Source organism: Corythoichthys intestinalis, chromosome 16 (assembly GCF_030265065.1).
Source record: "Corythoichthys intestinalis isolate RoL2023-P3 chromosome 16, ASM3026506v1, whole genome shotgun sequence".
Lineage (NCBI taxonomy): Eukaryota > Metazoa > Chordata > Actinopteri > Syngnathiformes > Syngnathidae > Corythoichthys > Corythoichthys intestinalis.
Window position 1 is genome coordinate 22,073,313 of NC_080410.1, and position 14,477 is coordinate 22,087,789.

The window sequence follows — 14,477 nt, forward strand, 5'->3', positions numbered from 1 at the left end:
CAAACGTCAACAAAATACGTGAATGCAATAACTGCATTGCTAATGCAAATGTTTAAGAAAACCAATACATATAAATATCTACTTTAGATTTCTATATTAGCATAGCAGTGCAAAATCATGGAAATTAACAAATATTACAATCACAAAAAGTGCCTGCACTTTGGGTCCAGTATGTATTTGAAAGTACATTGGGCATTTTGAGGCATTGTTCATGTTGTGTTGGTCAGTTTCTGTTGTCTTCTTCTCAACTCAGTGATGCGGAATTGGGATGCTGCAGCACATTCTCCTTTTTTCTTTACAAAAACAGCGAAATTTTCTAAAATTTGAGCTCGAAAACAAAGATGATTATGATAGCTTATAATAGTGCCCAGAGAGGAAAAGATTTAGAATTTGGGAGAACTTCAAATTGCTTGCTTTGTAGCCATATTATTGTTTGTTGTTGCTTTTGAGCGCTGTTGGATATTTGTATGCAATGTATTTCAGTGTTGTGAAAAGTGGGTGTTAGACTGAGGCTTATTGGACCTTTTAGTTTTCAAATAAGTTTGTGTGTCATTGCGCCGTCTAGCTGCGGAGATTTACATTCTAATACACGGGCGCTTTAATTTCCAAAAACCAACCCACACTGTAGGTGAAATAGAACGCTGTCTTTGTAGTAGCCTAGTAGTAGTAGTACGTAAACTATCAAGCATTCGTGTGCCATTGTGCACGCCTGGTATGGAGAAAAAGCTGAGAAACGGCTGTTTTTGGATGGGGAAAAACAAAATAAGATCCTCAGCACCCCCTGTTGTGAGTGACTTCCAGCACCCCTGTCTGAACTTCTCAAATGACATGAAACGTAAATTAAAAGGTACACCCTTAAAATGATCATATGATGTCCAATATTTTTCGTCTTTAACAACATAGCTATAATCGTGGCATCCCTTTACTGAAGGATACACTTGTACAATTGGTACAATTCAAATTCATTTACAAAAGCAGAATCAGTCTGACTGGTGACTTGCCTTGACCTTGTCTCATCTGAGCAACATGGTGCCTGCCCCCAAGTTAAGCGATTGTACCACAACACCATCAGTGACTCACTTCAAAGCCATGTGAAGCACTAAACTATAAAAACAATGTTCTACAAAGTAGAATGGTTTATAACCTGTCCAAAGGTCAAAAAGACATTTACTTGCATTAGTAATCAAATATTACGATTTCAAAAGTAGTCATTTTAAGGGTATCATCCCAGTGATTTGACCTTGTAAATATAATAATATGCTAGAACAAGTACCCATCTCTTTATGGTCAGCAGCACACCCATGTTGTGAGTCAGGTTCCCAAGGAGAAAGGCTGATTTCACCCTTTTTTGGGCTATGCAGAGACAAGCTCACAACAGCATTAACAAAAGTTTTTAGAACACTTTTAGCATGCATTTTCTCTTGAACCACAACCACAGATGTCAAGAAAGCCCTCTTGTTTTTTTTTCCAGATGCCGTCCAGTCGCAATCAAACATGTGGAAAACATCTAAGGCTGCTGTCCTCATGGCAGGGGTTACGTATTCACTGACAAGAGCAAGAAAAACAGTTGAGAGAAGAGAAGGACGCAACTAACCTTCAAAGTCTGATATGATCCCATCCAAGTGAGCGTTGACTGTGGAATCAGACATTTTTTTCCAAGTGGGGGACGAGTGTGGTTATCATGCGAAGGGTTCCCTTTCAACCAGCAAGGAAACGTCGTGCAGAGGAGCAGTCCAGATTTTAAACAAATCCCAAATTAGGAGTCCGGCACGAGGGTGAAACAGCAAGAGGAGGGAGGGCACGAAAAGAAAACAACAGATCCAAGTTGAAGTCTCTCTTCTCTCACTCTGCCCACTTTTTTCACAACTTCTTCTGCCTCCCTTCAACTTCCCCTCTCTCTCCCACTGCTTTCCCTCCCCCTCCTCACGTACATCCATGCTTCCCTCCCACTTCCACGTCTTTTTCACGGGCCTGCTTCCTGTGGCCTCAGTCACATGACTGAAAGCTGCTCTTGTCAGCTGATGGAGCAGATGTTGATAGTGAGATCTTCATTCATGCCATTGGCTTCCAGTTCTTGTGTTGACAAAAAGGTCATTTTCATCAGAGGTGCGCAAAGAAACCTCCAGAACTGGTGTATGGCCTTCAAAGCCACATCTTCATTCATTCCAAGGAAGATTCTTCCATGATCATTCGTGGCACGATTTATCATGGTGCCAAGATACCATGATAAATCGTCCCCTTCACACTAGGGGGTGGCCACGGCCCCCCCTATAAATTTGTTGGCCACCCCGCTTATCATCATTAGTAAAATCAAATATTACACAATACACTAAAGTATATCAGTAGCCATGTCCTTAAGTCTTTCTGATAGTTTTCCCATGGCCTTTTTACTGCAATAATATGAAAACCTGAAATTATGACTTTTAGCTTTGGTGTGCCACCCCAAGATTTTACGTGGCCCCATCTGGCCACCCCTATGAAAAATTTCTGGAGGCGCCACTGTTAGTTCTTTGTCTGCTATTAACGGCGATAGACGTCCAATATATTTTAACTGGGAGAGGCTGGCAAGGAGTTAATATAATTGTGCATGTAATTGTACATGGTAGGGGTGTTACCGGGGGGTGGGAGCAAGGCCGGCCCAGCCTATACGCAGACTATGCAGCTGCTTAGGGCCCCTGACCACTAGGGGGCCCCCAATCTGGCAACCTCATTTTATACGTTGTTAATAGAGCATCGTGAATAATGTTGCGCGCATTGCCGTTTATCTATGCAAACATCCGTTTACTGCAGTTTGCTTTATTTGACTTTTGTGAGTTTTGATACTTGATTACTAGCTTAAAAAATAAAAGTTCTTCATTAACTTCTTTCTTTTCCTCTTTTGGAAAATGGTTTGGCGCCATCTACTGTAAGTACTGACAATCATTTGGGGTGAGAAGTTTGAAGTATGCAGTGCAACAAAATCTGATTAATATACAAAATATGGACGTATGGGTTGGATTGTATGTTTCACAGTACACTGTGACGAAATGGTGGGCCAAAAATATGGGCCCCTTGGCATTATTTTGCTTAGGGCCCCCAAATGGCCTGGGCCGGCCCTGGGTGGGAGGGGCAGTGCCCACCCACGGACACGCTCTGCCCACCAAAAGAAAAGTGGATGTAGTCCTAACGGCAGTCTGGGCACCGCGTATGGTATCCCATTCATATAGTACTGATGTATTCTGAGGTTTTAACCTTTGCGTTGTTACCGCTTTCACCTTTAAAAAAAAAAAAAAAAATTTTAAATGAAATGAAATGTTGGTTTTGTTCCTAGAGGGCGCTACACACATTTACGCATATTTTGAATTTATTTATTTATTTATTTATTTATTTTACATTTGATCAAAGTTTTCACCAGTCTTTCACCTGGCTGTTGAGTTTGGTGAGTTTTGAAGCATTCTGAGGGGGTCAAAGTAGGGCTCTGATCGTTGGCGGTACAAAGAATGACTGCTAGGAGGCGCTACATAGTGTATTTGGAATTTGTCTTTACACGGTATCAAAGATTGCATCTGTCTTGACCTGCCTGCCGATTTTGGTACATTTTAAAGCATTCTAAGGGGGTCAAATTGATCTCAAAGGAGCTGCGGAACAAAGAATTACTATAATAATAATAAAACCGAGGAACCACAATAGGTTACCTTCAAAAAACTTTGTCACCTGCATGTCCATACTGTTCTGTTATGGATGTGTTCTAAGTCAAATAAAATTAAATGAAGTTTGATTTGTTTTACGCAAAATCACAACAACAGTTATCTCAAGGAGAAAACAAACATGTTTTAAAGGTGCAGTAGCCATACGCTGGATTTTGACCTACTTGAGCATTGTAGCTTTTTATTTTATTATTTTGTTGCCCCCCGGTAAGACTAACGCCCACTCACACCTGACATCCTTGTAACACCACTGGTACATGGACTTACACATGTATATGAAATACAAGTACTCATACTTCTAATTGCACCTGTATACAGTATATACAGTGGAGGGCTGCAGCTATCGATTATTTAAGTAATCGATTAATCCATCAACTAGTTAATTCAAATAATCGAGTAATCGGATTAGGAACAGTTAATGCGTTGCAGAATCAATTTTAGGAGATGTAAAACAAAGGCTTGCTAAGATTGCACTTTCAAAAAAGCATTAAATGTGAATACAAAATAAAATTCTCGAGTGTTCCTTCAAACTATATGCAGAGTTTTACTTTCATTTTGCAGGAGCAATAAATGCATTTAACAATTAATTAAAATACCTGAGAGTAGCCTCAAATTGTATAAAAAAAAAAAAAAAAAACAAGTAAACGACGATCTAAGTACATCAAGAGAACAATTGGCTAACTTGCATTGCATAAATCTGCTAGCTTACATGCCATAAAATGCTTTTTTTTTTTTTTTAACAATGCTCTTAACAAATCGTTCAAACACATATTCCCTCAAAAAACTGCTAAATGTACATATATACAGTGCCCTCCATAATTATTTGCACCCCTGAAAAAGATGTGTTTTTTAGCTTCTAATAATTTTTCTTTTTAATTCAAATAATATGGGATCTTAATGGAAAAAAAGAGAAAAATCCAACCTTCAATACAAGTGCATTCATTCAGTGGGGAAAAAATCCCACATAAGGAAAAAAATATTTGACATCAAATAATGTGTGTCACAATTATTAGCACCCCTGTACAACCCCCTTTTGCCAACAAAACAAGGTCTGGGGACTGAGATGGCCATGGGAGGAGCTTGATTTTGTGTCTGGTGAACCATTTCTGTGTAGATTTGGCCATATGTTTAGAGTCATTGTCTTGCTGAAAGACCCAGTGACGGCCCATCTTCAGCTTTCGGGCAGAGGGCAACAGATTTTGATTTAAAATGTCCTGGTATTTCAAAGCATTCATGATGCCATGCACCCTAACAAGGTTCCCAGGGCCTTTGGAAGCGAAACAGCCCCACAGAATCACTGACCCACCCTCATACTTCACAGTGGGTATGAGGTGCTTTTCAGCATGCGCATCTTTCGTGGCATGCCAGACCCACTTGGATTGTTTGTTGCCAAAAAGCTCAATCTTGGTCTCATCTGACCAAAGGACATGGTCCTAGTTGAAGCCTTGGACCGTGTGTATTTTTGTGTGAGACCAAGATTGAGCTTTTTGGCAAGAAACACTCTAAGAGTCCTCCCACTAACACTATTCTTTGCCATCGTTTTACACATAGTTGATGTGTTCACACAGATATTGGACTGTGGCAGTGATTTCTGTAAGTCTTTAGCAGACACTCTAGGGTTGTTTTTTACCTCTCTGAATATTCTGCGCTGAACTCTTGGCGTCATCTTTGGTGGACGGCCACTCCTTGGGAGAGAAGCAACAGTGCCAAACTCTCTCCATTTGTAGAAAACTCTGAATGTCGATTGATGAACATCCAGACTCTTAGAGATGGTTTTGTATCCTTTCCCAGCTTTATACAAATCAACAATCCTTGATCGCAGGTCTTAAGACAGCTCTTTTGACCAAGCCATGAAGCACATCAGACAATGGTTCTCATCAAGACAATTCTTACCAGCTGTGTGTTTTATAGTGGTCAGGGCAGCTTTAAATCACTCATCAGTGATTGGGCACACACCTGACTTAAATTGTTTGGTAAAAATTGGTTTCAATTGCTCTTTAAGTGCTCCTTAGGCAAAGGGTTCACTGACTTATTTTTCCTCCTTCTGTCATTGTTTGCATGCTATCCTTATTAAAATATGAAAACCTGTAAATGTTTAGGTGGTTTTAGTGAAAGCAGACACTGTATTTTCATCTGTGTGCTTTTGACAAAGATCAGATCACATTTGATGGTGATTTTATGCAGAAATGTGAGAAATTCCAAAAGGTTCAGATACTTTTTCATACCACTTTACGTAGATAATAACAATAATATCTACTGTACATTCATTCTCTCTGTCTCATATGGTGCGTAGGTGTGTATGTGCGTGCGTGCGTGTGTGTGTGTGTGTGTATACATACATACTGTATGCAGATGTAAATAATGTGTACATAAATGTTTTTATAACTCTTTTGTTCTTATAACAAGATAATTACAATGATAAAAAATTCGCCATGCACTGAGGGCGCAAAAGTTGAGCCGCAAAGAAGCGATCATTCACTATGTACTTATGTGTCAATGCGTACTTGTATGAGTACTTGTAGGCGTGCTCTCTACTTCCAAAGTGGTCAGAGTTGACAAGTGATACTGAAGATGAAGACTTTAATGGATTAGGCAATATGGGGTGAGATCATAACTTTGGTAAACAAGCGTTGTGTCGTTTAGGCAAGAGTTATCTGAATATCTGGTCATATGTAAGTATGTTATGTTAAAAACCTATTTGACACACTTTTCTCCATTTTATTTTTATTTTTTAACGATAATGTACAATGTTTGCTCATGGGCTCTGATGAAATAAAATTCCCCCCAAAATGTGATTTACACTCCACCACCACATATTATTTATGTGTTTTCCCCTCTTTATTGTGTTTTTTGTGGCTGGTGTGACTTGCAGTTAAAAAAACATGGTAACTACTATAACTTCTACTACTGCAACTGGGGCTTGTTTTTCCAAATGAAAAACTTCCCACCAATGTTTTTACTATACAAAACCAATCCCACTTGAGATCCATTGTCTCGTGATAGGAATTAACGTATTTCATGATCATCAACCTTGCTGCCAACATACTGCTTACATTGGAAGAGCGGTTTGTAGTCTGGTTTGATTTAAACATACTGATATTTCTTAATCATAAACACAAAGGTTCTCAGTGCACACAGCAACTCGCAGATTTAAAACAACAAAAAACTTGACCATAGCAAAACCTGCAACTGTTGCTTCCCATTTGTCTGCCACTAGACCATGCAAAATATGAATAGACGTTAATATTTCTCCAGGTGTAGCAGGAATATTGTTCCTTGAGGTGAGCCAGATATAAATTCTTTGGTGCAGGTAAAGTGCCTGAATTAATTGAGAAGTTGAGAGTGGCCATAACTAAATAAGTGTTTGTATAACCAGAACAAGCAGTCCTCTGGAACTTGTTGGCATAAAACTAGGGCTGTCAAAATTATCCCGTTAACGGGCGGTAATTAATTTTTTGATTAATCACGTTAAAATATTTGACGCATTTAACGCACATGCCCCGCGCAAACAGATTGAAATAACAGCACAGTGTAATGTCCACTTGTTACTTGTTTTTTTGGTGTTTTGTCGCCCTCTGCTGGCGCTTGGGTGCGACTGATTTTATGGGTTTCAGCACAATGAGCATTGTGTAATTATTGACATCAACAATGGCGAGCTACTAGTTTATTTTTTGATTGAAAATTTTACAAATTTTACTAAAACGAAAACATTAAGAGGGGTTTTAATATAAAATTTCTATAACTTGTACTAACATTCATCTTTTAAAAACTACAAGTCTTTCTATCCATGGATCGCCTTAACAGAATGTTAATAATGTTAATGCCATCTTGTTGATTTATTGTTATAATAAACAAATACAGTACTTATGTACCGTATGTTGAATGTATATATCCGTCTTGTGTCTTATCTTCCCATTCCAAGAATAATATACAGAAAAAAATGGCATATTTTATAGATGGTTTGAATTGCGATTAATTAACTTTTAAGCTGTAATTAACTCGATTAAAAATTGTAATCGTTTGATCTGATCTCCACAAAGCCTGTTATATCTCTCCAGCAGGGGTCAGCACTGTACCTACAACTAAATGTTGTTGCCACGGCAACTGTGTTGTACGGTAAAGTGATCTCCAGTGTTATTAAAATGGCGACATGTGGAGAATCCCACTTTGGGACACACCCTCATCTCACTAGTGCAATTCCTCGCATACAGACGCTCACGCTAAACTGCCCATAGCCACTCCAAAACTCAGTGACAACGCATGTGGCCCCAGCAGATGCACACATATATACGCAGACACATTTAAGGACGGAACACATGCATGAACTTTTTAACCACACACAAATGCAAGCCGATGACAAACCCACTTCCTTCCACTGCAGGTCCTTGCAAGCCCAAACAGTGCTAATCCAATCTACTGCGACAACTGTCACACTGGAACACCACTAGAATCCCTTTTCTATTCCGAGATAGAAAGAAGTCATTTATAAATTTAAAGGTGTTGAAAAGAAAGAAATTAAAATGGGTGTCACTTTATTATCCACAGATTTTCAATTCACTATTTTTGCCTGCAAAACCTATCATCAGCTCAGCTGTTATTAAAAGCAGAATTAAATAGTTTGGTACTTTTTCAGGAATGTTCGAAGACAGTGGTTCTCAAAGTGAAGTATATGGGTGCAAGGGCGTAGGTTTGGTCTCAACATTGGTAGGGATGATATTGCCGTAATGCACATAATGCAAACAATGATCCAAATAAGGGACTACTAGCTTGACTTCGTTGTTGCCCAACTTCCCATCATGCATTTGGGCGGAGCAGGCAACGTTCTTTTTCTTAACACGCTTAATTGGACACAACACAGAACATACTGTACACCATTTGCAGCCACTACAGACAGTCATCGTTGCCCAACTTCCCATCATGCATTTGGGCGGAGCGGGCGACGTTCTTTTTCTTAACACGCTTAATTGGACACAACGCAGAACATACTGTATACCATTTGCAGCCACCACTGACAGTCATGGTTGCCCAACTTCCCATTATGCATTTGGGCAAAGCAGGAGATATTCGGTTTCTCAACACACCTAATTGAACACAATGCAGAACATAATGTATACCATTTGCAGCCACCACTGACAGTCATGGTTGCCCATTTTCCCATCATGCATTTGAGTGGAACAGTTAAGTTGCTACAGTATCATTTAGTGAAAGCACAACAAAAATTATATTCCTATCTCTCAAAAAAATCATGTTCACAAAAGATAAGCGACGTGGCTGAAAACAAAAATATTAAGAGGGGTTTTAATATAGAATTACTATAACTTGTACTCAAATTTATCTTATAAGAACTACAAGTCTTTCTATCCATGGAGCCCTTTAACAGAAAGAATGTTAATAATGTTAATGCCATCTTGTGGATTTATTGTTATAATGAACAAATACAGTACTTATGTACAGTCTGTTGAATGTTTATGTCAGTCTTGTGTCTTATCTCGAAAAATATGGCATATTTTAGAGATGGTTTGAATTGCGATTAATTACGATTAATTAATTTTGGAGCTGTGATTAACTCGAAAAAAATTTTTAACCGTTTGACAGCCCTAATTTTTACATGACTTACAGTGGCTGCTGCTGGCCGGAAAAAAACTTCAAATGTCCCTCCTCTCCGAAGGGGGGCAGCATGTTGTCGACATGAATCTGTCGGGGTTATGTGAGTGTGTCTGTGTGTGTCTTTGTGGTGGGACGGAGGACTTACAGTCATCAACCAACCAAACGTTCATTTGAGGGGGGGAAAATGGACCTGCACATTCAGCAAGTGAAAAGGGATCAATGTAAGTCTTAACATAATGAAAATAATTCATTTAATAATGGTAGGGTCTATTCTATCCTTACAAAATATGGTAAGACAATCTAAATTATCTATATATTTGAACTCTTTGTATAATGAAATAAGGTTGCTTAAAAGTTGGTGGGGACAATTTGAGCACCCTGAAAAGTTCCTAGTGTTATGTCCCTACTGTCCGTATGCAAACCTACACCCTTGTGCGTTCAAAATTATTCAACCCCCACAGTGGATCAGTGTTTTTGCAAGTTTGACATTCATCTTGTATATAATCACATCAAATAATGACATGTCAAATAGCCAAATGCAACTGAAATAACAAAAATATTTTGGGGAATATTCCAATTAATGGCCTTTATATGATCACCACATTGACAAAATTATTCAACCCCCCAAGTCCACCACTTTTCAGAATAAAGGTTTCCATCAGGTGTTGTCAAACAGCTGATGAAAACATCTGTAGATGACAACGGAACCCTAATGAGCATCACTTAAGCAGATTTAAAAGGACTGTGACATATGGCTCTTCTTGGCAGTTAATGACATCTTTACAACATGGTGAAGTCCAAGGAATGGTGAAAAAAGTTCAGAGTCGAGGTCATTTCACTTTATAAGCATAGATATGGATATAAAAAGATAGCAAAAGGACTAAAAATTTCAAGAGACATAATTGGGAGCGTAGTCCACAGGTTTAAAGCTAATGGCACATGGAAACGCTACCTGGGCGTGGTAGAAAGAGGTTACTGTCTGCAACTGCTGTGCAATACCTGAAGCAAAAGGTGGAGAAAAATGGATTAAAGCTGAGGAACTATGACAGTACATGTCATAGGAAGGTATTCAGGTTTAATCCAAGACAATAAGACGTACACTGCGAAATGATGGCTTCCATGAAAGAACTTCCGGGCGCATACCCCTGCTAACTCCAAAGCACAAGAAGTATGCCAAAAACCATGTGGACAAACCACAAAGGTTTTGGGATACTGTTCTCCAGAGTGAAGAGACCAATCTGGAACTTATTGAGCCAATGGATCAACGGTACGTGTAGAAGATAAAGAATGATGCCAATAAAGAAAAGAACACCTTATCTACTGTGGAGCACGGTGGGGGGTCAATCATGCTCTGGGGTTGTTTTGCTGCTTCAGGTACAGGGAATCTTCAGCGTGTGCAAGGTATTATGAAATCAGTTCAATACCAGATCTTGGGTGCAAATATCATGCAGTCATTGACCAACAATCATTGTCCAACAGGATAATGATCCTAAGCATACCTCAACATCTACCACATCTTGGTTGCAAAAGAAGTGCTGGAAGATTTTAGAGTGGTCATTGCAATCACCAGACTTAAATCCCATTGAAAATCTCTGGTGGTACCTAAAGAAGGCAGTTGCAGCACGCAAGCCCAAAAATGTTAATGAACTGGAGGCCTTTGACCATGAGGAATGGTCAAAGATACCTCTGGATCACTGCAAGAAACTTGTGTCAAGCTATGCTTCACATCTAAAGGATGTTATTGTTGCAAAGGATGTTGAACTAAGTACAGTACTAAAGTTAAACATACCTAAGGCCTTAAATTGTAATATTCCAAAAAATATTTTTGTTATTTTAGTTGTATTTTTCTATTTGACATGTCATTGTTTAATGTGATTATAGACAAGAGGAAAAGTAAATGTCAAACTTGGAAAACACCTATCTACTGTGGGGGTTGAATGATTTAACACGACTGTACATACATTCTCTCTAGTGGTACACAAAACATTCACTGAATTAAATGTTCAAACCGTTTTTGTTATGAGCAATTTACTAGATAAGAATTACATTTAATATTAATAACTTTATTTTCAAATATTTAAGAACTATTTCTAACATTAATACCATTTAACTAAATCTTTAGCCGTTTGTTGTTTTTAGCGTTATTATTTAAAGATTGGCGTCTAAAAATAAATAAAACCGCTGCCTTTTTCTATGAACATTTTTGGCCTACTACGCTAACGTAGCTATTTTAACTCTAAACACAGGTGTCAAACTCAATGCCCGTGGGCCAGATCTGGCCTGTAAAATCATTTTGTGTGCTCCGTGAAAGCAAATAATATGCATTAAATTTATGTCCTTTGCTAAAATACCCAAAATGTTGTCATTGATGTCACTTTAAAATAAGTTATGATTTTTGTCCTCAACAGTTTTAACATTGACCACACAGTAACTTTGGCATATTACCACTTACAACACTGAACCTTAGGAAAACTGTCAACAACCTTCCTACTGTTGTAACTGCCTTAAAGTTGTTTAATACAGGTAGTCCCCGGGTTACGAACAAGTTCCGTTTCTACGCTGGCAACGTAACGCAAATTGGAATGAACCCTTTAACTACCCCCAAATCTCAAAATAACCATCCAAAATGTTCAAAATTATTGTATTTTGTTTAATGATGGCGGATACACTGCCCTCTGGTGGCAGCATTGAGTCTGGCTGGATTCTCGCCTTGTATGACTGAGAAGCAGACTCTGACATGGATAAAGCATAGCTGCTCTCTGGTTTGGCCCACATCAGGCTGTAAGTTGTTTTAGCTGATATATGTTTGTGTATGCATTTGTAATTAAGTTTACAGCTACAGTTTGTGGAGTTACGTGTGAGTGATTTGCTATGAGAATTTTAAATACGTTAGCATTCGTAACATTTACGTTAGGGGACTTTTGTTAGGCAAATTAGGCTAATTTAATCTACTAAATTTACATATTGATTTGACTACTTGGATGTTTGAACACCAATTGTTTTGTATCAAGTGTTTTATTGTTAAAATGTGTGTCTTTTGAACATAAGTGAACATATGTGTGTTACAGCTTTCCAAATTGTCAAAAGTGAAGGAAGTAAAAAGCTTCACAAAGCACAATTGCCTTGTTTGCCGGCTGTAAAAGTGAACAACTTCACGTTTAGTGAGAACAGAATGCGTCATATTAATAAAATAAACTGAAAAATAAGATACTGTGAGGTACAATAAGGTACTGTTTATGCGACCAAAAAAAAAAAAAAATGTACGTCGTAAACCGGGGACTACCTGTAAATTAACTCATGGTATGCCATTGACGGTGATAGATGTCCAGTCCATTTCAACGTCTATTGCTGTCAATGCCAGTTAATACAATTTGTTATACATACAATAGGCCAACAGTACTGTACTGTAGAATGTTTAAATGTACAGCTGTTGGTTTTATATTGCACGGCAGCGCTCCAAATGAGGAGACTGACTGTACTCGAATGTGGCACGGACCATCAGCGGCACTTCAAGAAAGAGGATAAATATATAGAACGGATACCAGCCTGAGCACAGCTGTTGCGATAGTCGTGCCAGGGCGACAACGGCTCGCAATTGCAGAATAGGCACGCACACGCAAATAGACACCAGCATGCAAAGTCTTTCCTTAAAGAAATAATGCTGCTAACTACAGTATCAAACAGATGGCAATGAAATAAGTTCAACACAAGCACACGCATATGTCAGCCAGTATGAAATGTGCGAGTGCTTCGCTTTGGACGCCTGCGTGTTACAGATGGGACTGAGTGGACTGTTTTCATGGTAACACACATAATAAGGCCCTGCACTACCTGGCTTGTCTTCACAGAGGAAAGCGTTAATAAAAAGGAGGAAGAAAGGAGGGGAAAGATAGATAGCCCCTATGGGAGTTTGACGCAAAGGAAAACATTACATTAACACACAATTACATACTTTTACAACTACTACTACCTCCTAACACTGCTACAATTATATCAACCAATTCTACAACAATGAGTGTAAGAAACAGGGTAGTTAACAACAAACTACTGTGACGAGAACTACATTTCAACTGGTGTATTATAGCAAATGACTGTAAAAACTATATGTGTAACTGGTCTTTCTCATTGTCCAAGTGGGATTTGAATCTGCATTGTCACTGGCAGTTGAGCATGCTGACTACTAAGCTAACAGAACAGTCTGCTCTTGTAAGTTTTCTTAACATTCTATGCACATGCCTCCAACCTATCTACGTTAGCTCAGTAGTCAGCGCGCTCGACTCCCAAGATGACGGTGTGGGTGGGTTTGAATCCCTACCATTATCAGTGTTGTTAATCTTACTTTTGAAAAGTGATTACCGTAATTTCCCGAATATAACGCGCACTTTTTTCCCCCAAAATGAACTTGTAAAATCATGGTGCGCATTATAAACGGGTACAGGGATGGAGACAGAAATATATATATATATATATATATACATATATACATATATATATATATATATATATATATATATATATATATATATATATATATATATATATATATATATATATATATATATATATATATTTATTTATTTATTTATTTATTTATTTATTTATATTTATATTTGGGCTGTCAAAATTATCGCGTTAATGAGCGGTAATTAATTTTTTAAATTAATCCCGTTAAAATATTTGACACAATTAACGCACAAATGCACCGCTCAAACAGATTATAATGACAGCAGAGTCAAAGGTGTACTTGTTGTGTTTTTCGGAGTTTTGCCGCCCTCTGCTGACGCTTGGGTGCGACTGATTTTATAGGCTTCAGCACCCACGAGCATTGTGTAAGTAATTATTGACATCAACAATGGCGGGCTACTAGTTTATTTTTTGACTGAAAATTTTCAAATTTTATTAAAACGAAAACATTAAGAGGCGTTTTAATATAAAATTTCTATAACTTGTACTAACATTTATCTTTTAAGAACTACAAGTCTTTCTATCCATGGATCGCTTTAACAGAATGTTAATAATGTTAATGCCATCTTGTTGATTTATTGTTATGATAAACAAATACAGTCCCTATGTACCGTATGTTGAATGTATATATCCATCTTGTGTCTTATCTTTCCATTCCAACAATAATTTACAGAAAAATATGGCATATTTTATAGATGGTTTGAATTGTGATTAATTGCG

The 14,477-nt window shown here is 38.1% G+C and overlaps 1 protein-coding gene across 4 annotated transcripts in view; it reads right to left on the bottom strand.

Annotated features, from left to right (window-relative positions):
* Positions 1 to 14,477, bottom strand: part of LOC130904821 (septin-9-like) — a 146,985-nt gene that overhangs the window by 75,631 nt on the left and 56,877 nt on the right. The window contains exon 1 of one of the 4 annotated variants that reach the window (XM_057817863.1): positions 1,595 to 1,877. The exons of the other annotated variants lie outside the window; for them this stretch is intronic. Coding sequence (XP_057673846.1) covers positions 1,595 to 1,649 — 55 coding nt within the window. The 5' untranslated portion in view covers positions 1,650 to 1,877. Of the gene's footprint in view, positions 1 to 1,594; positions 1,878 to 14,477 lie in introns of those variants that run through there. 4 annotated transcript variants of the gene reach the window in all.